Consider the following 27,180-nt stretch of genomic DNA (forward strand, 5'->3'; position numbering starts at 1 on the left):
GTGATTGACAGGCTACGGTGTATGCAGATACACAGCAGCCAGCCGTCAATCATAGTGAGGAGGGCTGGGGGGGGGGGGGGAGACCCACCCTAATGAATACGCTGTACTCATGTCTATTCTTTAATTGCTCATATTAGCCCGTTAATAGGAGAATAGAGCGGTCTCTTACTTATAAGGGACGCATGGTGACAAATCCACTTTAATCAGTGGAGGATTCGGAAACAGACGGTTCTGCAACTAGGAGTGTCTGACTATAGTTATACAGGGCTTCCACTTTTATCCTAAGCTTTTTAGAACTTGCCACAGAAATAAATTATTGTCCATTATATGTTCCAAGTACAATTCTAATTCTATGGAACTTTCTAATAAAGCGTGGTAGCACTAAAAGGCCACTACTACCTGAGCACCAGCAGATAAACACTGCTTAGGATTAGTACACACCTGCGTCTGTGTGTTCCATAGTTCTGCTCCGTAAGAGGAGCAGAACAAGGGAACGATGGAAGCAACAATTCCGTTGCACAATGGACACCACCGGCGGCTGACAGAACCAATTGACTTCAATAGGTTCCGCCGGCTTTGCGTTGGGGTGTCCGTGATTTTACCAGACAATAGCGCAGCAATAGTCTCAACCGGATCTACCTAACGGAGCCCCCAACACCGATGTAAACGATGCCTTAACTGGTTAAAGAGCAAGAATTTAACCAATCACATTCACGACTGGTCACCAGGTAACAGGAGGACATTCTGACAATCTAGTCAGACGTCAGCATGTAGAGGAAGCAGACGTCCAGTACTGTTAGAGGGCTGAAAAATTGTAAACGTTCACGAGTAGCCATTTTAAATAATACACACATCAAATTCAGAAGGATCCCAATTTAAGGTATTTCCAGAAAATATAAATAAACTTCAAATAGATAATACACGAAGAGTATTTCATGAACGGAACTACACAAGCATTACATCTTCTGGCGCTGCCATAGGGGTGCTAACATGTTTCCTAAAGACAAAGGTGTCCCATCAAGATCTCGTCCCTTAATTCTGTGACATCCGAACAGGGAGAAAAGGTAAAGGCCGTCACAAGGGATATTACCGCCATCATAACTTACAAAAAGGCTTGGTAAACTAAACAGGTTTGATTTGGAAGCCTGAAAGCAAACACAGATGTGTAAATTCAAGTTCTTGGCTAAACAAACAGATTTTATCACATTGAAATGATAATCACTATAAATATAATGAACATTTAACACAAAAGATCACCTGAATACAAGCAGGACGTGATTTAGTGCTGTTCAAATAACTAAAACAATAGCATAAAATCTCAGCTACAAGAGAAAGTAAAAAAGGGGGAGAAAAAAAAAAAAAAAAAAGGATGACATACAAAAAACCCTAGGATAAAATATGAACTGTAAAGCCAATACAAATATCTCAGTGTACACTACAATACACAAAATTCATGAACATAAACCAGCAATAAAGTTGTAAAGCTGGAGTGAATACTGTATATTTTTATTACTATTCCTCAGACCTAAACATATGCGTAATTATCTAATTCAATGTTTCATGAGAATCTTTAGAACATGCCCAGGTTAATATCCTGGAGCTTCGAACGTTTACCCTTTCCGGAGGGTTTTGTAATATAGTGACAAGCAATGAAGCAAATAAAACTGAACGCAAAATGGCGAGAAGTGAAAATATAGCCAGACAATGGCATATTGTAGTTCATCTAACCCAAAATCATGTGCCACAGCCTCTGGGATTTAACTTCACATTAGGTAAATTGTCCTGCGCATCTTACAACTCACATTTCTTGGGAGATAGTCCTTTGAGCTCAGGAGGATGCAGTTACAGTCATCCTTTATGCAGGTCTGGCCTGATGCCATGTCATTTTTATCCGAACAATACGCCGCTAACAAACTGATTGAACTCTAGAATCTCCCTTTTGTCTGCCATTTTCAAATTAATTACCTAAAAAGAGACACCAGAAAACACACTTTGTTTAGCTAGCAGAAACTTCAGTATGGTGGTTATTAAAGTTCCCAAGAGTTGTAAACTAAATAACCGTGCGGGGTATAACAAGTGGGTCATTTGATGCCATATTATTTAGCGTTGTTTGCTTGAAAGTGTAACGCCACTTATAACTAATGAAAAATTCTGCAACTTTCTAATATACTTTGTGTATCAGTTCCTCAACATTTTCAAGATCTCTGCTTGTCATCAGTGAACGGAGACATTCTTGTTTAAATCCAGACGCTGGAATCCTGTTCAGACCCTCTGCTTCTCACAGCTGTGCATTACAATGTATCAGGCTCTCTAACTCACAAGGGAATAGATAAAATTGTTGTAACAAACTATCAGGACCGGGCAGAGATTTGTGCGGTTGACGATGTATTTAATAAATTTTGTAGACTAAAATACTATTTTAGCAAGATGTCAGCTGTAAAAATTGTACCATCAGAACTAGTTTTCTATGTTTGGACATAAACAAGGAAGTTTCCATTCACTTACAGAAAATGCTAAGAAATGGAAACACCGCTCCTGGCCATTAACCCTTATATGTCACGGTCAACAGCGACTATCCCGTGTCAGGTATATCAGGTGCTCAGCTGTCTATTGACACGCAGGCTCCTGATCTAACAGCCGGGATTGGCGAAATTTCAGATCCCAGAAGTTTAAACTCTTAGATGATGCAGTCAATAGCCACCACAACATCTAAGTGGTATTGGAGGGAGGGGGGCCCCCCTCTCTCATCCCTTAAGAAATGCCTTTTTTTTTTTTTTTTTTTTATAGAAAAAAATAAAAAAATACATATATACACCTGCTGCTACTTCGATTTGAATAACCATGCGGCTTGTCCTTCTTGGTGTTGCAATTTCAATGTTGAGGAGTACACAGCCACACACACATCAAAAATATTCAAATGAAACCGCACTTTAGTAGTAAAGCAGTGGGTGCAAAGCAACTAGAGCTTAATCCACAGCTCATGATACGAGAAAAAATTATTACAGAACTTGAGCAAGGTCCAGTAAGAAGAAGATCTGTGGTTTTATTTGCCCATGTTTAAAGCCAAACGATGTTTCAGTTCCACCATGGAACTTTTTTCAGGCCAGGCATATATATATATATACATACATATACACATACATATATACATATATTATATTGGTAGAAAGAGAAATGGCGACAGCACGACGCTGCGAACACTAATGCCACTAAATATAAATAAATATGCATTACTGCTAAATCTACCTACAAATAGGGAGGTTCTTAGTGAACATTTTGATCAAAAAGTGTTAGCCCACCTGCCACGACAAGGCGACCTCTGTAAGGTGGGGACCTACGCTGCACATACACCCAGAACTGGGACTAAGCCCACATATATATCTGGGGATGGTAGGAACCAGCACTAAACTAGGTAGATTTAGCAGTAATGCATATTTACTTATATTAGTGGCTTAGGTGGCATTAGTGTCGCAGTGTGCGGTCGCCATTTCTTTGTCTGCTGTATATTAGCAGTCACAGGTGTTCTTGCACCTGTATACACGTTTTGTAACATTTTGTTGGACTGTGTTCAAATTTTTGTTGTGTTTATGGGATCCATATATGTGGGGTTAGTGACTGCCTCCATTTTTTATCTTGCACTCCTCCCATTCTGCCCTGGGTGATTTTAATTAGTTTAGTGCTGGTTCCTACCATCCCCAGATATATATATATATAGGCTAAGTCCCAGTTCTGGGTGTATGTGCAGAGTAGGTCCCCACCTTACAGTGGTCGCCTTGTCGTGGCAGGTGGGCAAACACTTTTTGATCAAAATGTGCACTAAGAACCTCCCTATTTGTAAGTAGATTTAGCAGTAATGCATATTTATTTATCTTTAGTGGCTTAGGTGGCATTAGTGTTCGCAGTGTGCCATCGCCATCTCTTTTTCTGCTATATATATATATATATATATATATATATATATAAAGACCCAAATGGTAAACTTAATGGTAAACTGTAAAAAAATACCCAAAAAAATAAAAATAAAAAAATTAGGGCAAAATTGTAGTTTTTTTTTATTATCCACCAGCAATTAAAAAACTAGATGCACCCCAAAATGGTACCAATGAACACTACAGCTTGTCCCAACAAAAAAAAATAGCCCTCATACAGCTCCATCGATGGAAAAATAAAATTGTATGGGAATGCAGTGTCAGAAAAACACATTTTATTTGGGGGAAAAAGATTTATCGCGCAAACTATATAATATATATTGATTGGCCTGATGAAGACGTTAGTTCAACGTTGAAACGCGTTGCCTGCTTATCTCCATTAAAACTAGTTATTTATTGCTAACTACTTGTCATCATCATTCTCTTCATTAACAGCAGCTCCTCTCTTTAGGACCTCTTACACATCAAAATGTGTATTGTTTTTAGTTTATTTTAATTGTTCTCATGTTATTTATAGCACACTGTGAACGCTGTAAAAACAAAACCCCCAAAGTACGGTTAAATAATAAATTCTAAGTATCCAAATACGGTGTCAATAAAAAACAGGAGTCCCACACCCGGCTATGTTGACGGAAAAATAAAATAGTTATTACTTTAAAATGCATCAATGAAAAGACAAAAAATAATAAATAATAAAAAATAAAAAAATAAAAATCGCTAAATGCGTGTCACTACGGGATTAAAAAAAACATTTAAAAATAAATTTTAAAAAATACATATAGGGCTCCACCGCAATCATAACAAGACATAGAACAGAGTTATTTATACTGCACCACATCCCCCCAAAAAATTTTGGATTTGCCTTTTTTTAACATAATTTTTTTTAAATAAAAGTTATTCAATAAATAATATGTAACTTTATGAGGACTTTCGTTACGATTATACACTGAGTGAAAGCAGTCATAATTGGATATGAAAACATAACTATTAGGCCCTCTTCACACAGTTTGTTTTTTTTTACATGTTTTATGCCACGGAAACCACGACAAAAAACGGCCACAATTGCCTCCCATTGTTTTCAATGGGAGGTGGAGGCGGCTTTTTCCGGTGAGCGGGAAAAAAAAAGGCTAGCGGGAAAAAGAAGCGACATGCGCCTTAAAAACCCCATTGAAATCAATGGGAGACGGGAAAACCGCCACGAGCGGCCAACGTTTTTTTACTTGTTTTTCAATTTGTCTGTTGAAGAAATAGGTTAAAAAATAAATAAATAAATAAAAAAGCGTCAAAAAACACCTGTGGTGCAAAACCAATTCAAAAAAACCGGAGCTGATTTTTCTAGGCAGAAATTTCTGCCTGCAGAAAAATCTGTGTGAACATACCCTTACACAGCAGGATTTTAGTCAGCATTCTGGAGGAGAAGTATTAATAAATCAAAACGAGGAGTGGGTCCAAAATACGAAAGGGGTGCAAATCTTTCCATTACACTTTTTCTCTGTGTAGTTTCTACTCCTGGTTTTAGCTTCCAAATACTGAAAATACATCCATGTGAAGGTGACCTTAGGTTGTATTAACAGAAACAAGCGGCTAAAAAAAAAAAAAGTTCAACTGTGTGCAAAAATGTATGCAACTGTATATCAATACATGAACGGACGTCGGCGTTTGTTTTGCGGTATTGGACAGCCTGGTATACTGGGCTTTTCAATACTGAAAAGAGATCACACAATACGGTCGTTTTTTGGGGGGTCTTTTTAATTTTTTTTTTGCAAGGTAAACATAGCCTTCAGATGTAGCTCATAAATGTGCCATAACTAGAGGCTCCGGTAGCCAATATTGATGTAGCAGGACTTAAGAACTGTGATTTTTGCTGCAATATTCTATCTTATTTTAATCTTATTCGGCATTAAATTTATGTTACAAGTGTCCGCTTAGAAGAAAAGAGAAGGGACAAGTCATAATATCCATTTACAACAAAGTCCTTCTAATTTACGTCTTTTAAATATACGGATGGCACCGACTATTCAATAAGACTGGAAGAGTTATCAAATGTTTTCTCGTGAGCTTCTTCCAGTTTTACTTTATCTTGTACCCTGCAATAAAACCTACTCTCTCTTTGTCTGCGCTCTGTAAAAAAGAAGTGTTGGATTCACCGAGCACCGCACTTGATAACTGAAGTAAGTGGAGAACATTGTCCTAACAAGCTACTCCCCCTAGTGTCTGTCCTCGTTTTTGCAAGCACACGCCATCAATTAAACTAGATTTCAAAGATTATACATGGTCAATAAATAATAAAAATTGTATGCATACATCCGCATCAATACACAGATTATTTAGAGTATGGAAACCAAAGATAGGTTGGCTTTGAAAAATATAAAATCCCATAAATCTTTTTAAAAAACATAAGAATACATATTACATTTTAATTGAACCGAAAATTATACACACAGTAATATTCCCATGTGACGTTCACAGAATTAAAATGTAATATAGAAAAAAAAGCGTCAAAGATAAAAAAAAAAAAAAGGCAAATGAGAGCAGCAGTAATACTTTCTATATTGAAGCGGTGGCCGAGGATGTGCATCACAATAAAACATTACATTCCGTACTTGTCAAGCTAATATCTATATTATACTCTGAACTCAGCAGACTGACTATGAACATAGACAAAACTTATGTATATGGCCTGTAAGGTCGCCAGTGACGACAATATACCAGCAGAACTATTCTATACTTTCACAAAGTCAGACAAATGTTCTTTGGACGACTGTTGGAATAAATTAGAATTTACACAATCTAATGCTGGAAGTCGTCAGATTGTGATAGCGGTGAATTGTAATCTGACATTTCTTGTTGAGAAGCAGCCGTGGAGGATTTCACATTAGCATGATGCAAAATAATCTTCATACAAGACATCTGAGCTCCAGCATCACTATGCAAAATGAAATGTAAACGATAATGACAGAAAGCCTCCCGGGGATAAGATCTAAATGAAGGTGCTGGTTATTTCTGAAGGGAAGACGTCTCGAGTAGGCTAGTTAAATCAGACAAAACAAATCTGTATTATAGGACAGTCCTAATTGTTGAAGTTACGCGGCCTCAGTCTTATGAATGGCGTGTTTTAATATAAACGCTCCGTAATAGAAGGAGCTACAATCTACCGTGTGTAAAGCGCTTATATGAATACAGGAGTCATCAGCTTTCCTTTAGAGGACCTCAAAATAAACATGCCAATCGTTGTGCCAATAAATATACAGCCATGGCAGCTGGAATGTTTGAGAGCTCCTGACACGGGAGAATTTAATACGAGGTATAAATCCCACTGAGGTGTGATGAATCATCGGGGAGGTTTAAATTAGATTAAGGAGCACAATACAGAAGGCGATTGCCTATGAGGAAATTATTTATTGCCCCTAGTGGCAGACACTTGAACTTTAAGAGATTTTAGACTAAGCTCTTTATCTAAGCCCTCATGACAGGAACCCAATAGGAGTAAAATGATTTCCCAAAAAGGACCCAACTTCAAGACATGCAAGCCACTTCTAAACTTTACAGGACAGACAGAACACTGACTAAACTAAATAGCAGGGGCACGTTTCCCTATTCTCTGACCCCGGGCTCGTCGGGATTCTGTCTTTAGATAAATGTAATAAGATTGCCCCATCTCCTGCCTTGTCAATTAGCACCACAACTAAAATCCAGGTGCTTTCAAGCTTACCTCTGTATTAGTAAGTACACGGACGTTTCTATATATACACACGCATCTTTAAAGAGAACCAGTACCTCTACATATGTTCATCATGAACTAGAGGGTCTAATTACCCACCAAAAAATAAGCGGATAAAGGGGCATTCCCCGGCTCCTGTCTGCAGCACGTTCATTTATTCAGCGTGAACACTGCAGAACCTCCAGACGGAAATTCTGCACCATTTCCATCCCGTGTGCAGGAGGTCTTAGGCATGGGCAAGGCTCTCTAAGTGTTATTGTACTCACTAGTACATGACACAGATCTCCTCATCTAAAGAGAGACTGTCCTAAAAACAAGGGTCTCAAATCCGTTTGACTTCCAAAAAGCTGAACTTTCTGCTTTAATGAGTAACTTTAGATCAGAATAACTTTTAACTTAGAACACGTGCAAGATTTTGTGAGCAGCACATAGCATTAAAACCCCAAAAAATCAATATGGCAATTTCCCTGGGCCACGCCAGACTTTACAGCTCACACTCCAAGTACAGTCCCAGGACTACACATGTGGATTTCTTGCTGCTGGAAAGAACGTTTTCAGTACTGACCATCTAGTGCAATTTCATTCTAATACAATTCATATTGAATGCCATTACGGTCCGGCCTTTATGTAATAAATGACAAGAAATCTAACTTCACTAGACGTAGCAAAAAGGAAAGCTGCAGCACACGAGGCTCAGTTACAGTATGGCATACACGCAATGTCTATACAACTGATCAGCAGAAAAATGTACACAGCAATGCAGAAACTAGCGAGATTATACAGGATAGAGAATATAGAGATTATATACATATATGTGTGTTTACTGATATATATATATATATATACACACACACACACACACACACACACACACACACACACACACACACACACACATATATATATATACACACATACACACACACACACATATATACATTCATTATTATTACTACTAAAATGATTATGTTTTGTCATTATTATTCTCTTTATGCTTTTATTATTAGTTGATTCTTGGGAAATAATATTGAGACTAAAAGCTCAAAATATTTTTCTCTTCATATCCTCTAGCAATATTGTGTGCCTCAGATAAAGGAGTCAATTATAGGATCAGGGCAAAATCACGATGAAAAGAGAAGAGAATTGTAATGATGATTTGGTAAAAAGACAAGACAGAAAATATTTGGATCTTCTGTAGCACCTCAAGCTATTAGCCACTGTGCTCCCCCGGCACAGATTACCCCGTACGTGTAACATACATGCAATGCTTGTGCCGGTATTACGCCTTCAAAGTATGTAGAACATTTTAATGTGTCAAATCAGTGGCGAGGAGGCCTCTTAATACAAGTGTATAAATAACCTAAAACTATTTATTTTATCATATGCTACAAATAGTGGTGAGGCGCTGGTTCTATGTAAAGACAATTTGTGATCATTGGTGAAATCAACCAAAATTAAAAGATCATTTATGTTTTGGTTTTTTTATGGGGAAAATTACATTTTACGGATCATTCATATATAAGAATATAGCTCAGGTATTCATGGAAGCTTAGCTATAGAAAAATCCTATGGGGAGGAACACTAAAAAAAATCTACTGCAAAGTCATAAATGAGTATAAAGTGTACAATGTATTTTTACGCACCAGGTCAAAAATGGTAAAATACAATTTTTCATGACTACAACACTACAAAAAAAAAATACTATAATAATGTAAAATATATATCATTTAATATACCCCCGACATGCAATGTGTGATTTTACATAAATCAAGTCACTGACATTTGTGAGTTAATGGTACATACATGGAGATTTCTATCTTGCCAAAAAGAGTAATAATAGTAATAAATAAAACATACAATATAAAGCCAGGCTTTCATGTTCGACACCGTCTGTCAGTTTGCAAAGTGTTTTTTGGCTTTACACATGGCAAATTTTGCTAAGATCATAGACAGAATATCAGACCCTATCAATAATTGCTGTATCGATTGTCAAAAAAATATATATATAGAAACCATTTAATCCAGTCAGTGTCTGAGCTTTATAGTATTTGCATTTGTATCACTGTCATCAGAAGGGAAACGGCAGTGTTTTATTTTGCTAGGATAAGAAAAACGTTCCCGTTTCCAAAAATAAAGCGCTCAGACCGATATCCATACAGATTACGTAAAAGTCCTGATTGTGAAGAGGGACCTTGGCATGTAGGACCGGCCAAAGAATTGCACAAAAGTCCTTCTCAACAGCAACAAAATAAACCCCGGGAACTTATCCACACTTAAAAGATCATGTATTTGGTCTAATCAGGTCAATGTCTGTAATGAATGCGACAAAGTGACACAAATGTAAAAGATGCATTAGGTTATCCTAGCAGATAACACGTGCAAACAAAACAATCTAACGCAGTGTTGACTCTACTAAAGTAATCCGTTTGTAGAAAGGTTAGCAGCGTGAATACAATGGGTTATCTACTGTTGGGCCACTGGAAAGCTATGGAAATGGAACAAGGGCTTTTATGGTTCTACGAGGTGCAAATGAACAACTCCCACTAAAATATCATTTAATATCACACCCTGATAAAGGGCTGGAATACACAGAACCGCTTATGTAGGAAAACATTATGATGTTTGTCAAACATGCAAAGTCATACAGCCTTCCTTTGACACACCTTCCCGAGTTATTAGCTGTTCCATTCAAACACCCAAAAATAATATTTAGGGTGTTATTATGCGGCTGCACCAAATAAAGGAGACTGATGCAACCTTTTGTCTTGGAATATTTCAGTCACTTGCAATTATAATGTCAGCAGGCTCAGGTCAGAGAATGTGTGTAGTGTTAGAACCACAAGATCCGCTGCCAACGTTTTCAGCTCGGGAATACGCTGCGTAGGTTCTATAATAAGGCAAGCTTCAGTCAGCATAGGAAATAGCAATGTACAGAGGGTGGCATAAAGAAAAGTCACAATAAAAAGTCGCAATACCAGCATTTTAACTTCAGCTTAGTTTGGCAAAAAAGAATTAAAAAAACTAAATAAAAAAAAACAAAAAAAAAACTAAAAAAAAAAAATACAAAACGGTTCGCTATGAAAAAAAAAAAAAGGGCTAGTTTGTATAATCAGGCCTGTTCGTAAGACTTCCTTATTACCCCAAAAATTGTCCTGAAATCTGTTATGCAGTGCTGAAATCAGACTGTAGGCTCTACGAGGGAAGGAACTAACTTCGAGAAATACTATGTAAGATATTAATATCTTTATGTTGGATGATGAGAATAATAATAAAAATAACAACAATCGTGGTAAATGTCATTTCATTATTTTAAAAGACAACTACAAAAGAGAAAAGTAGCTTAACGTCATTAAACGCGGTGTCAGAAGTTGCATCTACACGAGCTAAAACGTAATGCAATGTTATTACTCTACAATTACACGGAGCTAAAACTACAACTCTTCTATAAATTAACCTATGGCTGACACACAAGCACGACTCCACCTCAATACTTGCTTATAAAATAATACAAAGACTAAGCGCCCATTCACACCAGCGTGAATAACATCGGTGTGCAGCGCATGGAAATCACGCGCGGCACATGGACCCATAGACCCATTGAGTTTTCACGTAGCGAGAGTCCGCTGCGTGAAACTCACTGCATGTCCTATATTGGTGCGTTTGAAGTCAATGGTTGAGTGAAAAGCACGAACTGCACAAGGATCCATATCCGTGTGCGGTGCGTGATTTGCGAATCAATGTGATTGAAAAAAAAAAATAGATGTGCTCTGCGAGAGCGCGAATAACGCATGCCCCTCGCAAAGCACACTGATGCATAACACAACACACACAGACCGGATACACGCGCGTGAATCTGATACGCTCGTGTCAATGTAGCCGAAGCATTGGGAATGAAGTTTTTGTCTCAGAGTTGGTGTGTATTATCCTCCGGTCACGTAAAAACAAGGCATAATATAGATTGGTGGGCTTTATAAAAGGTGCAGTCAGAAGCGTATGTCAAGATACCTAAACTATGCTGCCCTCTTGTGTCCAAAAGGTAGCAAAACCAGTGACAGCAATGCAAAACGAACATCAGTTTAAATGAAAAAAATGTGGACCTTTTTACACACACACAATTATTATTATTTTTTTTTAACAATGCCAATACCCAAGAATAAACACCAATCCCTAATTTATCTTGGACTGTTCTCTGTACTTCACCTACTCGGATGCCGTCTCCAAAGTAGCCTGCTTATACCAAGAAAGAGTTTCTAAAGATATATTAAAAAGTAGCAGAGATACAGGGCAGCCTTCATTTTGTGATATTGACTCATCAAAGCGTTCATGTAACTACATTTTACATCGATGAATTCCATGATATCCTACACAGATGGAAAAACATGTTAACCACTTATTTCCTGTAAGATCAGGAGGAGAAAAAAAACCTGTAAATGATACCAATTCCAGTAATGAAAGCGGCAATATAACCGTGTAAAGCATGCTGTACGTGGTAATAGGGGGAACACAATGACAAGTTCCTGACGCAGCGTGTGGGGTCTGGTTAGAGAAGTGACCATTGCAAAACAAAGTGTGGAATAAATGTTGCTAATGTTCTCATGAAGCACACGAGCAAGCCAAGACAAGAAGCGTCTCGGACTGTCAGAAGTCTATATTTAGACTGTTCTACCCTAGAGGGATTCAGGTGAGGAGAGGAAAATGACAGCCAAGCACGCTGAGCAAAGAAAGAAATGACAGAGGTCAGAGGTGGGAAAACTATTTTTGATATTCGATTCTGTTGACACTTTAGAACTCAAAATGGCGGCACGTAGAATAAACAAAGCAGATAAAGGTAGATTTACATGTTACACTTCCCGCAACAAAGGCTCCAAAACAAAGGAGACGGAAAAGAAGATTAACAATGCGTCAGGGTTTAAAAAAGGTCTAGAGAAAGGTCAACAGGCATTCTAAAAGAGCAACACCAGACCTGAATTTATCATGAGGGTGGAAAAAAAACAAAAACATATGTACCTTGTAAAGCACAGATCTCCGTCATCAGGTACTTCTGCCTTATAGCGCGATCCTCTGCAGCGGGAGGACAGGCGGATCAGACGTCACATTTCTCTAACCAATGCCTCAGACTAAGGCCTCATGCACACGAGCGTGTCCGATTCCCGCGCGTGAGGCGTTATGAATCAGTGTGCTTTGTGAGTGGCATGCGTTATTCACGCACTCGCAAAGCACATCTTTATTTTTTTTTTACGTTCAACTGAATTGATGCATATACGTGTGCGGTACGTGGTTTTCACTCACCCATTGACCTCAATGGGCGCGTAGGTGCGTGATAACGCACCAATATAGGATATGCCGTATCTTTCATGCAGCGGACTCTCCTGCGTGAAAAATCACGCATGTGTGAACGGCCCCATTGAAATCAATGGGTCCGTGTGCTGTGCGTTGTTTCAAAGCGAAGTGTGAATGGGGTCTAAGCTGATAACTAATAATAGGAGCGAGAACAGTCTGTGGAGGCAGTTTAGACCCCTTATGGCCCATATGGGAAAAGGATAGGTTATGGTCACATCCATCACTATGACTACCACTATAATTGTGTTATAGGCTGTTACCCACTAGGGCAATTCGTCAAAAAATAAAAATGTATGGGCTGATTATAATGAGTTTACCCCGGATACATTGTGAAAAGTTTGTAGGAAGACATAGCAAGGTATAAAATAATAAACTAACAGGTACTTGAAATGTCCCCCGCTCCAGGCGGACATACCTGTTGCCACCGCTACAGTGCCAGACGCTCCTGCAGCGGTCATGTGCCGCTGCATCCAATCGCCGGCCTCGGTGGTAAAATGCCGTTCATCACCTTCGAGGCCAGCTATTGGCTGCAGCAGCATGTGATACATGAACGCAGCAGGAGCTTCCGGGATTGAACTTTATTTGCAGACCAAATACGTTCATTCAGAGAACGAGAAATGTTAAAAACAAACCTGCAAACACATTTTTTGTTATAAGATGCTCAATAGATTAAAAGGAGATTTAGCAAATAAAAGGTTTATTTTTTTTGTACAATGTTAAGTTTAACAATTTTTCAATACACTTTCTGATTAATTACTCAAGGTTTTCAAGATCTCTGCTTGTATCGAGCCATGCACCTGTAAGTAAACAACAAAGGTTTCTGTTGAATGACAGCAAGCAGAGATCTTGAAAAACATGAGGAATCGATACAGAAAGTATATTGGGAGAATTGTGTAACGGTCTATTATAGAAAGAATAACCTTAGAGGGAATGTGGCATCAGAAAAATTCCTATTGTTTAAATCAAGTTGTAATGCTAAACATATTTATGACTTTTTGGTGATTTTTTTTTTCTATGTCATTACCTATATAAAAAATACAAACATCTTGCAATTTCGACTTTGGCCATTCAACCTCACAATAGACTGTAAGGGCCCTTTTACACCGGCTAATTATAGGATAAACTAGCGTTAACAAAACGCTCATTCCCGATATCTGCCCTGTGTAAACAGTGCAACGATCAGCCGATGAACGCGCAAATGCTCGTTCATCAGCTGATTGTATAGTTTACAGAGCCTAAAATACTATCGTCAGCAGCACATCTCCCTGTGTAAACCGGGAGATGTGCTGCCGATATGATAGAAATGTATGAGGACAAGCGATCGAAGTAATGAGCAATCGTCTCAATACAATACTTGTGAAAGGAGCAAATGAGCGCGGATCAGCGAGCGGTCTCGTTGATTGGTGTTAGTTTACACGGCCCTCGTCTGGCCATGTAATAAGACGCTAACTTCCTGTTCTGTAGAGATCACTTCTCAGCATTCATCTCATTATCATCACACGCAGGATTACAATGAATGGTAACACCTCTATATAGATAACACAGGATCCACCATTGACAATAGGTGATGGACACAGCTCCCCTCCTATCCCTTCCTGCACAATGACCTCTACACAGGTCACAGAACATGCCTATAATATTCTCCCATAGAGGTCAATGAGTCATCTCGTCTACAGGTTCCTATGGTCCATGTGGCTGCTGTAAAGCATATCACTATTTGCTGTTAAAGCAGAGCAGATGCTCCGACACCTCCATAATCACATACAGAAAAGAGAATACAAAAAATCTACAGTTAAAAAATTCAAACAGATTAGAAAAAAAATATGTGTTTCACTATATTTCAATATAGGTGATTCAATTTATTTTATTTGCTTTGACTAGAATTCTCCTTTAAGGGGCAACTCATCATCCTGCAACTTCAAGTTTGAGTGCAAAAAGGGTAAGGCCCCATGGTGCAGCATTTACAGTCGTAATGCACCCGAAATCTTCTCCAGCATGCTGTTCGGTGCGGTTGTCAAGCTCCTCTTTAATGGCTACGCGTTGTTGCGGGTGAAACTGCCGTTTACCTGCAAAACCATTAATGAATACACCCTTTATGAACGCCGATTTTGCAGGAAACCGGTTGTTTTACCTACCCGCAACAACTCGCAGCCATTAACGAGAAACTTGACAACTGCACAAAACCGAGTGCCTGCACGGCTTTCAGCCGCATCCTGTTCTGTGGGGCCATTCACTCCCACACCATCTAAGAGAGTCCTTCACAATAGCAGATTGCTGCCAGTAATATAGCACGTCGATCAGCACTCATTAACATGGTGCAATCATTGTACTGTATGGGGATTAACAAGAGCGTTAGTTCCCATTCAGTTTGCATCATTCTCTCATTCTCGCAGCACATCCCGTTAAGGAGAAATGCGCTGAAGACCACAATGATCTTAACGGCCGCGTAAGAGATGCGATCAGCCGACAGACAAGCATTTGCGCGGTTGTCGGCTGATCGCTGGGCCCTCATATAGGGGCCAATGACCGGGGAACGAGCATTCCGTTCCCCCGATCACCGGCCTGTGCAAAATGGTCTTAGGTCACATTCCGAGCTGAGATCTGTGCTGCGGATTCCAGGGTCTTTGCACTGCTTTAGCTGTCAATTCGTCTGTACAACTAAAATTAGGGACAATATTTATTTTTTCTCAGTGCTTGGTTGCCCAGTGTCAAACATTTTTTTAATAAAGACTAATCCATTTATTAAAAAATGAAAATGCACTCAGTGCGTTTAGTGTAACTTTGTATTTAGTCTTTATTAAAAAAATATTTTTGCTTTTGGAGATACAGCAGTTTTGTATTCTCTATACAGAACAGCTGTATCTCTCGTTTAAGGCCGGATTCACACGAGCGTGTTCGGTCCGTGATATACGGTCCGTTGTCGGCCACATTTTCCGGCCCGTACACAGTGCGCGGAGCCGGGCTCCTAGCATCATAGTTATCTATGACGCTAGGAGTCCCTGCCTCACTGCGAGAAAACGGTCCCGTACTGTAATAATGTTTTCAGTACGGAACAGGACTTCCACGAGGAGGCAGGGACACAGAACTTACACTGAATTAGTCAGTCCCGCGGTCCCGAGCAGGTTCAGTGTTGGTGGTTCCTGCGTGTCTGTGACAAGCAGGATACACCTGTAATCGATCACATATAAGTTATGAACACGCCAGAGACATGCAGCAACCGCCGACACTGAACTAGTCAGGTCCGTGGGACTGACGGATTCAGTGTAAAATGAGCGACACAGAACAGCTGTATCTACAAAAGTAAAAAGATTTTTTTTTAATAAAGACTAATTACAAAGTTACACTAAACACACTGACATTTATTTAAAAAAAAAAATGCCCTCAAAAGGTGTCCACAGCTTTTAAATTCCATCTTCAAAAACTGCAGCAGCGTGTAATAAGTAACACCAACAATAAGAACAGGATCTTTTATGCTATTATGCTGATACTTTACGTTAGATTCATTCAGAGAACAAAACTTGAATCGTTTAACAATCACACTTACCAATCGGGTTCCTGTCGAAAAACAATACTGGTGCCCGCAAGAGTGACTGGAACATTTGGTTGTGCAATGCCTGGGCAGCAGAAACGAGCACGTGAAACACAAGCAAACTCCGCAGGAAACCGAACACGATGGTAGCCAATGTCAGACCTGAAACATTAATAAAAGCGGAGTTTTAAAGTTTTCACTTCATATTTCATATAGAAAGAACAGCAAAATAATTGACTGTCCAAGTTAACCTCTTGTGGCAACTTTATATTAGAGAATTGCTCGCAAAGTAATTCTCTCATAAAGTTAATGTTACACTCAAAATTGCTCCCTTTGTAAACAAAGTAATTCTCATAACACTTTTCTATTAAGGAAATGCTAATAATGCAAAGTCATAGAATAAAAATGCATGAACATCAGAGAATCCATTTAAAGGGAGTCTGTCAGTAGATTTTACGCTACCAAACGTCTGACACCGTTAGGTATATATCAGGTAAATGGATTAGGGACATACCCGTGTTCCTACGATTACTGCCTGCATTAGTGGAAAAAATAAGTTGTATTCCCATGCCCGCCGAACCAGAAAGAGTCCGGCAACTGGCGATCCAACCCCTCCCCTCTCCTTTTCAGTTGATTGACACTGCTAGGTCGATTTTGGTTAACAATTCCAGCCCCTCCTCTCTACTATGCAGTTGCTTCAACAGTTAGTTGAAATCTACTGACAAACTCCCTTTAAAAACCTATCCTTTAACTTTTAATCACATAATAAATGAAATAATAAAAAAAAAAAGGTAAATATAAGAATAGTTTCCTTCCTATAAAAGATTAATCAATCTAAAAGAATAGAATGTTCCCTTGGGTGCAGCAGGAGGAGCATAATAAGTAGCAGTGTTCTCTACATCTTCAGTAATAACCTGAAAAACAACATGATGAGAAGTAGAACACACTGCTGCTTCTAATAGTCTGTCTTGTAACATTGTGACAGTGCTGCATCCACCTCACAGCTGTCCAGCTGAATAGCACAGCACCACTTAAAGGTTTGAGATTGGAAAAAAAAGGTTCTGCCTATTCTCCAAGAACAGCGCCACTCCTGTCCATGGGCTGTGTCTGGTATTAAAACTGCAATACCACAGTCCATCGACATGATTGGCGCGCAGTGTTTCTTTTTTTTTAAATCTTCGACAACCCTTGTTAACAGAAGTATCACTGAGTGACATCACAAATGTCACTGCATAGCCATAGTCTAAAAATAATGTTTTCGGAATAACGTTCTCTATACTGTGAATTTGTATTGGTGTGGTTATCTAATCTGACATACTTTAAAAAAAAAATGATCTCAGCCCTCGATCTAAGGATTAAATGTTTTAAAGATACAGTTGTCTAAAAAAGGTTAATCTAGGAATTGAATGTTAATTGTGTATTTCTACATGTCACAATAAATTACATTCCTAGTCTCATGCCCCCAGAACTGAGAACAGGCAGGGTGGAGGAGTAGGTATACTTCTTTCCCCACACTGCACTTTCCAGGTCATTCCCCCGGTCCCCTCACTCACATTTCCCTCTTTTGAAGTCCACACCCTCAGACTCTTTCACCCTTTTCCCCTCCGAGTGGCAGTTGTCTACCGCCCACCGGGCTCACCCCGCCAATTCCTGGATCATTTTGCTGCCTGGCTTCCACAGTTTCTATCCTCTGAAACACCCACTCTCATCATGGGTGACTTCAACATCCCCATTGATAACCCAATCTCCTCATCTGCCTCCCAGTTTCTATCTTTAACCTCGTCCCTCGGTCTGTCACAACTTACTAACTCTCCTACACATGAAGACGGGCATTCACTTGACCTGGTCTTCTTCCGGCTCTGCTCAGTTTCTGACTTTATTAACTCTCCTCTCCCGCTTTCTGACCACAATCTTCTCTCCTTTACTATCAAATATTCTCTGCCTCCTCAGGTCATCCCTACGTATCAGACATACAGAAATCTACATGCCATTAACACTGTGAAACTCATAGACAGTCTACAGTCCTCATTGTCCCCTATCTCTTCCCTCTCCTGTCCCAATCTGGCTGCCAAACTTTATAATAACACTCTCAAAAATGCATTGGATGAAGCAGCCCCACCTACACTCCGAACCACCCGACAAAGACGACGACGACAACCCTGGCACACGCCTCAATCCCGCTTTCTTCAGCGGTGCTTGAGATGTGCCGAACGACTGTGGAGAAAATCGCATTTGGATGCAGATTTCCTCCATTACAAATTTATGCTCAAAACTTACAACTCTGCCCTTCACCGCGCCAAACAAGTCTACTTCACTTCTCTCATCTCCACACTATCTAATAATCCAAAACGCCTCTTTGATACTTTTCACTCCCTCCTTAGTCCTAAAGTGCAGACGCCAATCACAGATCTCAGTGCTGAAGACCTGGCCAATTATTTTAAAGTTAAAATTGACAACATCCGGCATGATATTCTCTCCCAGTCCCCTAGTAACATCGATCCCCTTCCCCCCCGCACTCGCTCTTCTTCACTCTCAGCATTTGACCCAATAACTGAAGAAGAAGTCTCGAGGCTCCTCTCTTCTTCTCGTCCTACTACCTGCCCTAGTGATCCTGTCCCCTCACACCTCCTCCAGTCCCTCTCCCCAGCTGTCACTAGTCACCTGACTAAAATATTTAACCTCTCTCTTTCCTCTGGTATCTTTCCCTCCGCTTTTAAACATGCCATTATAAACCCATTATTGAAAAAACCAACACTTGACCCATCCAGCGCTGCCAACTACCGACCAGTCTCTAATCTGCCCTTCATCTCCAAACTCCTGGAACGCTTGGTCTATTCTCGCCTTATCCGCTATCTCTCTGCTAACTCCATTCTTGACCCCTTACAATCTGGTTTCCGCACTCTACACTCCACAGAAACTGCCCTTACTAAAGTCTCAAATGATCTCTTGGCGGCTAAATCGGACGGTAAATCCTCTCTCCTGATTCTTTTGGATCTCTCTGCAGCCTTTGACACTGTAGACCACAAACTCCTACTTAACATGCTCCACTCTATTGGCCTCAAGGACGCGGCTCTCTCTTGGTTTTCCTCCTATCTCTCTGACCGCTCATTCAGTGTGTCATTTGCTGGTTCCACTTCTTCTCCTCTTCCCCTTGATATCGGGGTTCCTCAGGGATCAGTCCTAGGTCCGCTCCTCTTTTCTCTCTACACAGCTCCTATTGGACAAACCATCAGCAGATTTGGCTTCCAGTACCATCTCTACGCTGATGACACCCAATTATATACCTCTTTCCGTGACATCACCCCTGCTCTAATACAGAACACCAGTGATTGTCTGTCCGCTGTCTCTAACATCATGTCCTCTCTCTATCTGAAACTGAATCTTTCTAAAACTGAGCTCCTTGTGTTCCCACCATCTACTAACCTCCCTCAACCTGATGTCTCCATCTCTGTGTGTGGCACTATCATAACTCCTAAGCAGCACGCCCGCTGTCTCGGGGTTATTTTTGACTCAGATCTTTCCTTTACTCCTCACATACAATCACTTTCACGCTCCTGTCATTTTCACCTCAAAAACATCTCCAGAATCCGCTCTTTTCTTACGGAGGAAACCGCCAAAACTCTCATTGTTGCTCTGATTCACTCTCGTCTTGACTACTGTAACTCATTACTAGTCGGTCTTCCCCTCACTAAACTCTCCCCTCTCCAATCTATCCTCAATGCAGCAGCCAGGCTCATCTTTATGACCAACCGCTACACCAACGCCTCTAATCTGTGCCAGTCACTGCACTGGTTGCCCATCCCCTTCCGAATAAAATTCAAACTTATTACTCTCACCCACAAAGCTCTCCACAGTGCTGCACCTCCTTACATCTCCTCCCTCATCTCTGTCTACCACCCTACTCGGGCTCTACGTTCTGCCAACGACCTTAGATTAAAATCCTCCATAATCCGAACCTCCCACTACCGTCTCCAGGATTTCTCTCGTGCTGCACCCGTCCTCTGGAATATGCTACCCCAGACAATCAGATTAATTCCCAATATCCACAGTTTTAAACGTGCCCTGAAAACACATCTATTTAGACAGGCCTATAACATTCCCTAATCTGACTCCTTTCCATGGCCCTCCATTTAGATTAGTCATCAGAATAAGATTCCCTCACACTCCTTCTCTTCATGTCCGTCATACACGGATACTGGCTGGTGACCGGCTCATGCAGCTTTATGTTACCACCGCATGTGTATAAAAATGGCCAGACCATTGTACAGAACAAACACTATTACACTTTGTGTCTCCCTTATGTCCTCATAGATTGTAAGCTCTTGCGAGCAGGGTCCTCACTCCCCAGGTTTGAATTGTAAATGAACTTTGTCACTATGTAATGTCTGATATTGTTTGTTTCATGTTCCCTCTAAATTGTAAAGTGCTGCGTAATATGTTGGCGCTATATAAATAAAGATTATTATTATTATTATTATTATTATTATGTTATAGTACTAAAGAGATGCCCTCATCCAGAAGATAATTTATAGAGACTGCTCCCAAATCTCCAACTGGGAATGGACATTCCCTTAATCATATACTCTATTAAATCAACTATACTTTTTCCAAAACTGTAAATTTGACACCATTTTTATAAAAAAATAAATACTTTTCTATTCAGTTGTGTTACATGGATGGGGCCAGTACAACTACTTAATTATGACTTATGAGCATGGGTGGTTGAAAAAAAAAGTGTAAAAAAAAAAAAAGTATATATATATATATATATATATAAAAATAATAATTATGCAGTTCTTTGCTATGGAGAACCACAGGCTCCCACTGAAACTAGTAGCCCATTAATTTCAATGCTTGGTTTTCCCTGCAGGGAGATGAGAATTTATACTGCGATTCATCTGCAGATACCAGATGATTGCAGGACCTTTCAGGAACGAGACCCCCTCCCATGAAAAAAAACCTGCTTGTACTATACCTATAATGTTAAAAAAAAACGCTGCTCAAACTGGAAGACTCCTTAAATAAAATAAAAAAAACACTTTAAAAGTTCTCAACTATAGAAAATATTTTTAAATGTACCTTACCGGCATATACTCCCAGGTATAAGTTGAGATCTAACTTCTCTGGCGCTGTGACGTTGCTATTGGTCCCATTAGCATTCAGTTTTTCCTGTTCCGTTGCCCTAACATAGAAGTCAGAAATGTTAAGAATAAGTGCCATCATGATCGTCCCAGCAGGCGTAACCCCGTACCCCCGATCAGAACGTGATGGCACACCCTAGTAATATGTTCTATGCAGAGGAGGGGGGAATAAAGTATCTTGAGAAAGCGCTGTAAGAAGAAAAATGTTTACTTTTATTAATATACCTGTAGGTCAGGGGTCTCAAACTCGGCCGGGTAAGTGGGCCACATATACAAAAAATGTGAAGTTGACTGACCGCATTACTTTCAAATTTGATACATTACAAAATTATTGTTAATTTATTAGTTATTTGAACTACTATAACAATACTACAATACTATAATAAAACCGCTAGGTTTAAACTTACCGGAAATTTGAGAGCATTCTCCACGTGCTTATTTAAACAATCCAGTTTTACAGTTTAAAGAGGCTCTGTCACCAGATTTTGCAGCCCCTATCTGCTATTGCAGCAGATCGGCGCTGCAATGTAGATTACAGTAACGTTTTTATTTTTAAAAAACGACCATTTTTGGCCAAGTTATGACCATTTTCGTATTTATGCAAATGAGGCTTGCAAAAGTACAACTGGGCGTGTTGAAAAGTAAAAGTACAACTGGGCGTGTATTATGTGCGTACATCGGGGCGTGTTTACTACTTTTACTAGCTGGGCGTTGTGTATAGAAGTATCATCCACTTCTCTTCACAACGCCCAGCTTCTGGCAGTGCAGATCTGTGACGTCACTCACAGGTCCTGCATCGTGTCGGCACCAGAGGCTACAGATGATTCTGCAGCAGCATCAGCGTTTGCAGGTAAGTCGATGTAGCTACTTACCTGCAAACACTGATGCTGCTGCAGAATCAACTGTAGCCTCTGGTGCCGACACGATGCAGGACCTGTGAGTGACGTCACAGATCTGCACTGCCAGAAGCTGGGCGTTGTGAAGAGAAGTGGATGATACTTCTATACACAATGCCCAGCTAGTAAAAGTAGTAAACACGCCCCGATGTACGCACATAATACACGCCCAGTTGTACTTTTGCAAGCCTCATTTGCATAAATACGAAAATGGTCATAACTTGGCCAAAAATGCTCGTTTTTTAAAAATAAAAACGTTACTGTAATCTACATTGCAGCGCCTATCTGCTGCAATAGCAGATAGGGGCTGCAAAATCTGGTGACAGAGCCTCTTTAAGTGTCGCTAAATGCAGTCCGGCAGCTCAGTTGGCAGCATTTGGCAGGCACACAAATGTCAAAATTAGGCAGCCCCTTTTAAGATCATGCCACAGGGCCCTCTGTAGATGCTGCCACAGGGCCCTCTGTAGATGCTGCCACAGGGCCCTCTGTAGATGCTGCCACAGGGCCCTCTGTAGATGCTGCCACAGGGCCCTCTGGGGCTCCCTCTAGGAGTGAAATCCCCAGGCAGAGCGTTGCCGATGCTTTGGCCAGGGATTCCTCTGCTGGAGGAGCCCCTGATGTCACTGTCCACACACCGTGACGTCAGGGGATCCTCCTGGACCGGAATGTGATGTCAGGGGCAACCCCAGAGCCGGTGTCCCAGAGCGGAGCACTAGTATAGGCTCAGCTCCGGAACTCTGGGGAAGCAACTGACATCAGTGTCCATATATGGACAGTGATGTCAGGGGCTTGCCCAGAGCTGGAGTTCCGTAGCGGGCCGCGTGCTTCAGACCCCTGCTGTAGGGTAGATTCACACAGGTTGGATACGCTATGAAAAAGTACACCGCGCGTACCAGACAAAGAACTCGTAGGGAATTCCGTCCGAAAAACCGCACCATATTATGGTGCCGTTTTTTGGCCAAAATAGCCGCTGTGGAAAACAGAGTATAAAAAATAAAATCAATACTTGGCTCACTAGCGTTGCCATAGTGACACATCCCTGCTCTCCCCCTGTGATCGTCTACAGTAGTCACATGGAATGAAACGTAATTTAAGGAGGCCAGCAGCACGTAGAACAACCAGAGGAATAAGTAGTTGCCGCTATGGCAATGGCAGGGAAATAAGTATAGACTTTTTAATTAAATTGAAACAGGAAAAAAATGTTTTTTTGTTTTTTTTTTTACTTTTGTGATTTTTGCAGATTTTCACATAGTGAAAATACGGTTGATGTTTATGTTTGGCATCTAATGCGTAGACCTGTTCCTATGGTTATACAGTGACAAACGCACTGATTAAAATTCTATACTTAATAAATAAAAGAGAAACATACTGAATGAAGTGACTTAATGTGGTTAATAACACTGGGGACATCCAGCCCACTCATCCCTTGGGCTAACATACAATAATAGCTACAATCCTGCAGGTGATGTATTTTTAATTGTAACTAAAAAAGAAAACTATTTTAAAGTAGATTAATAAAAGTAAATTTGACATGAAACTCCATACAACTGCATTCAAAAATAAACTATTTTAATGAATCAAATAGGTTATTTATTTATTTTATAATAAAATAAAAAAACAAACAAAAAAAAAAACAAAAAAAAAACTTACCAGTAAGAAAGCCACCAGTCTTGCAAAACATATGCAACCTAAGGGCAGATATACAGTACAATGTAACAAGGCATACAGCAATAAAAACATCTATAGTCCAAGAGATTATTACAGTATTCCAACAATGCTGTGCATAGTCGATGTATATATGCAGTATAGGATATATAGTAAGTTGCGGTGTTTATTATATACATTACATTATTGGAATTGCAATAAGTAAAATTGCAAAGAGACAGGGTATGATGCTGGGGGAGACATAAACCTCTATCTGCTCCATTTCCCATCGGACTACTAACCTGACACGGTATTCTTTGTTGCACGTGTTTTTAGGGGGCAAGACTAGGGCTGGGCAATTAATTGAAAAATAACAGAAACCGAAAATCAGCGCCGATAACTGACGTCATCTTTGCATTTTGTTTTTTTCGGTTCGGTTTGATTACATGAAGCCCAGCCTCTGCTGTCAGTAACTGTATGCTATCCAATTAGATTTGCTGATATGTGATTAACACATCAGCGATTCTGATTGGATAGCAGACAGTTACGGACGTTTGGGATAGCCAATGGCAGAGCAGGCTCAATATGATGGCATCGACGCTACTCCTCCAGAACGTCGAAGGTATGGCTGCCTGGAGTGCAGGGATTATCAGTTACAGCACCTTCAGGCTGGCTGCTGAGGCACAAGCAGACACACCAAATCAGCCAGTGGGCCCTGCCTAAGCCAAAAGTGGTCCCCCACCCCCCGCACGAGCAGTGCTGCACTATTTACAGCTAGTCCACATTGTTTTGGTCAGTCGTCGCCACTCATCCCTCCGGACAGTCCCCATACTTTCTGCCTTGTTCCGTCAGCTAACTCTCTGCTGCAGTCGCCACTCAAACCCCCCCGACGGTCCCCATGCTTTCTGCTTTGTTTACAAAACAAAGCAAAAAGCGTGGGGACTGTCCGGGGGTGGGGGGGTGAGCTGACTGAGATGCCTCAGCCAAGTGTTAGTGGAATGGTCTACTACTGTATATAATATATACCCCCTGAGCCTGCCTACTGTATAATTTATATGCTGTATGTATACCCCCTGGCTCTAAACCTTCTGTATACTAGTAGTATATAGCAGACTCCGGAAGTATATCATATACTAGTAGTATACAGCAGGGTCAGGGGATAAATATTAACTCAATGGTGTAGCATGCAAATAGGGGGCGTGGCATACAATAAGGGTTGTGGCCTAAATAATCGTTCAATAATCGTAATTGAGGTTACATGTTCAATTAATCGTGATTTTGATTTAGGTCATAATTGCAAGCCCTAGGCAAGACTCAATAATAAAATGATGGTAATGGAGTGGGGGGGGGGGGTAATAAAAACAAAATGAAAACAAAAAATCAGGAGGCGGATTATGACCATTCAATAGTTTACTGCATCATCTCACAGCACAATTTCCTGAACATAAGAGTTTGTCAATTCTTTTAAAAAAAGACAAGGACATACCTGTGATAATATATTCAACAGGATAAGGAGGAACATCATCAAGTAGCTAGATCCAGAAAGGAAGTATTTCTTGTACACCTTGAAACCAACAGTTCCCTCTGAGCGACTCTCCTCCTGAACTGCAGACAGAACAGGTTCTGTCTGAATGTGGTCAAGGGAAGAAACAATTTTGTAGACACCAAGTAAATGTCAGGATGGATACAGCAATTATATCACATAAGTGTCACGCTGTAATTGTGTGTAGCCCATAACAATACAACACAACTGTATAGAGTTTCTAGTAGAAACAGAGCAAGGCTCCACTTACTGGTAGGACATCTGCAGCTCCCTCTTTCTGCGACTGTACTGAAGAGTCTTGAGACCAGGCGGATGACTGGGAGAAGGTTCGGTTCCTGGGTGACTTTATCTGCCCATCTTGGGTTGGGGACTGCTCCTCTTCTCCACTTTTCAGTAAAGAAGCAAAATCGATACCTGACTGTAGAAGCTCTGGAAATGTTCCCTTTCCTACCATCTGGCCCTTCAAGTAAGTAGGAAAATACAATTTCAGTGTTTATCTGCTAGATTAGGAGAATATTGCTTTTAAATATTTTGATAGTGCCACCAAAAATCACAATTATATCTTCGTTAGTTATTTTCCTTCAGGTTTCCTTTGCTTTATTTAAGGACAGAATAGTGTAATACAGTGCGCTATTCCATCCAGCACAAAAAAAAAAATGGATAGCTGACGGAAACCTGAACAATTCATTAGAAGTTAATGGAAAATAAATAAATATATATATATATATAAAAATAAATAAATAAAACTCTTCCTGGTGTGATGTTAAATTTGTGCTGTGTGCCCTTACAATCAGACATCTCCCCTCCGCTGATCCCCCTCCTCTCTCTTAGCATGCAGTCTCACTCATAGTGAGGGAGAGATACGGTTATGGATACGTCTTACACTAGATGGCTTTATTTGGTGATCGAGGGGATTTCTCAACTTTTACCGAGGATGGGGAACTACATGCTGCTGATACAGATGCCAAATTCCCCTAATTACAAATATTCCTTCGGCACTCCAGATGTTGTAAAACCTGGCAGCCAAAGTCTTTATTTCAGTCAAACGCTGTCGGGGCATGCTGAGGATTGTAGTTTCATAACAGCTAGAGGGCCGAAGGTTGCTGACCCCTGGACTAGAGGTTAGTGAAATAAAAAATGATAGGTACAGTATGCTTTAAAATGTAGTTCACCAAAGGCATAAAATAGCAGTTCCCTTGTTTATTCTATGAGAATGGGAAGTCTCATTGGGGGGGGGGGGGTGTACGGGGTCCAACAATGGGCCTCTATCTTGCTACGCTCCATGCAGTGAAATCTACAGGATTGTCGCAGATTTGCACTATAATTTGTGGTAAATCATTGTAAAATTGGTCGGTCCCATTTTGGAAAGCAAGAGTGTCAAATATACCACATTATGGGTGTCAGGTCCGAGCATTCCTAGATGAACAGTTTCCTGGA

General features: G+C 40.3%; 1 protein-coding gene across 2 annotated transcripts in view; it reads right to left on the bottom strand.

Annotated features, from left to right (window-relative positions):
- ABCC4 (ATP binding cassette subfamily C member 4 (PEL blood group)) overlaps positions 1–27,180 on the bottom strand; it is a 300,550-nt gene that overhangs the window by 158,787 nt on the left and 114,583 nt on the right. For both annotated transcript variants that reach the window (XM_075852387.1, XM_075852388.1), the window contains exons 15-19: positions 25,994–26,203; positions 25,687–25,827; positions 24,207–24,244; positions 21,604–21,701; positions 16,535–16,681 (exon numbers count right to left, since the gene is read on the bottom strand). In XM_075852387.1, coding sequence (XP_075708502.1) covers positions 16,535–16,681; positions 21,604–21,701; positions 24,207–24,244; positions 25,687–25,827; positions 25,994–26,203 — 634 coding nt within the window. The remainder of the gene's footprint in view (positions 1–16,534; positions 16,682–21,603; positions 21,702–24,206; positions 24,245–25,686; positions 25,828–25,993; positions 26,204–27,180) is intronic.

Source organism: Rhinoderma darwinii, chromosome 2 (assembly GCF_050947455.1).
Source record: "Rhinoderma darwinii isolate aRhiDar2 chromosome 2, aRhiDar2.hap1, whole genome shotgun sequence".
NCBI lineage: Eukaryota > Metazoa > Chordata > Amphibia > Anura > Rhinodermatidae > Rhinoderma > Rhinoderma darwinii.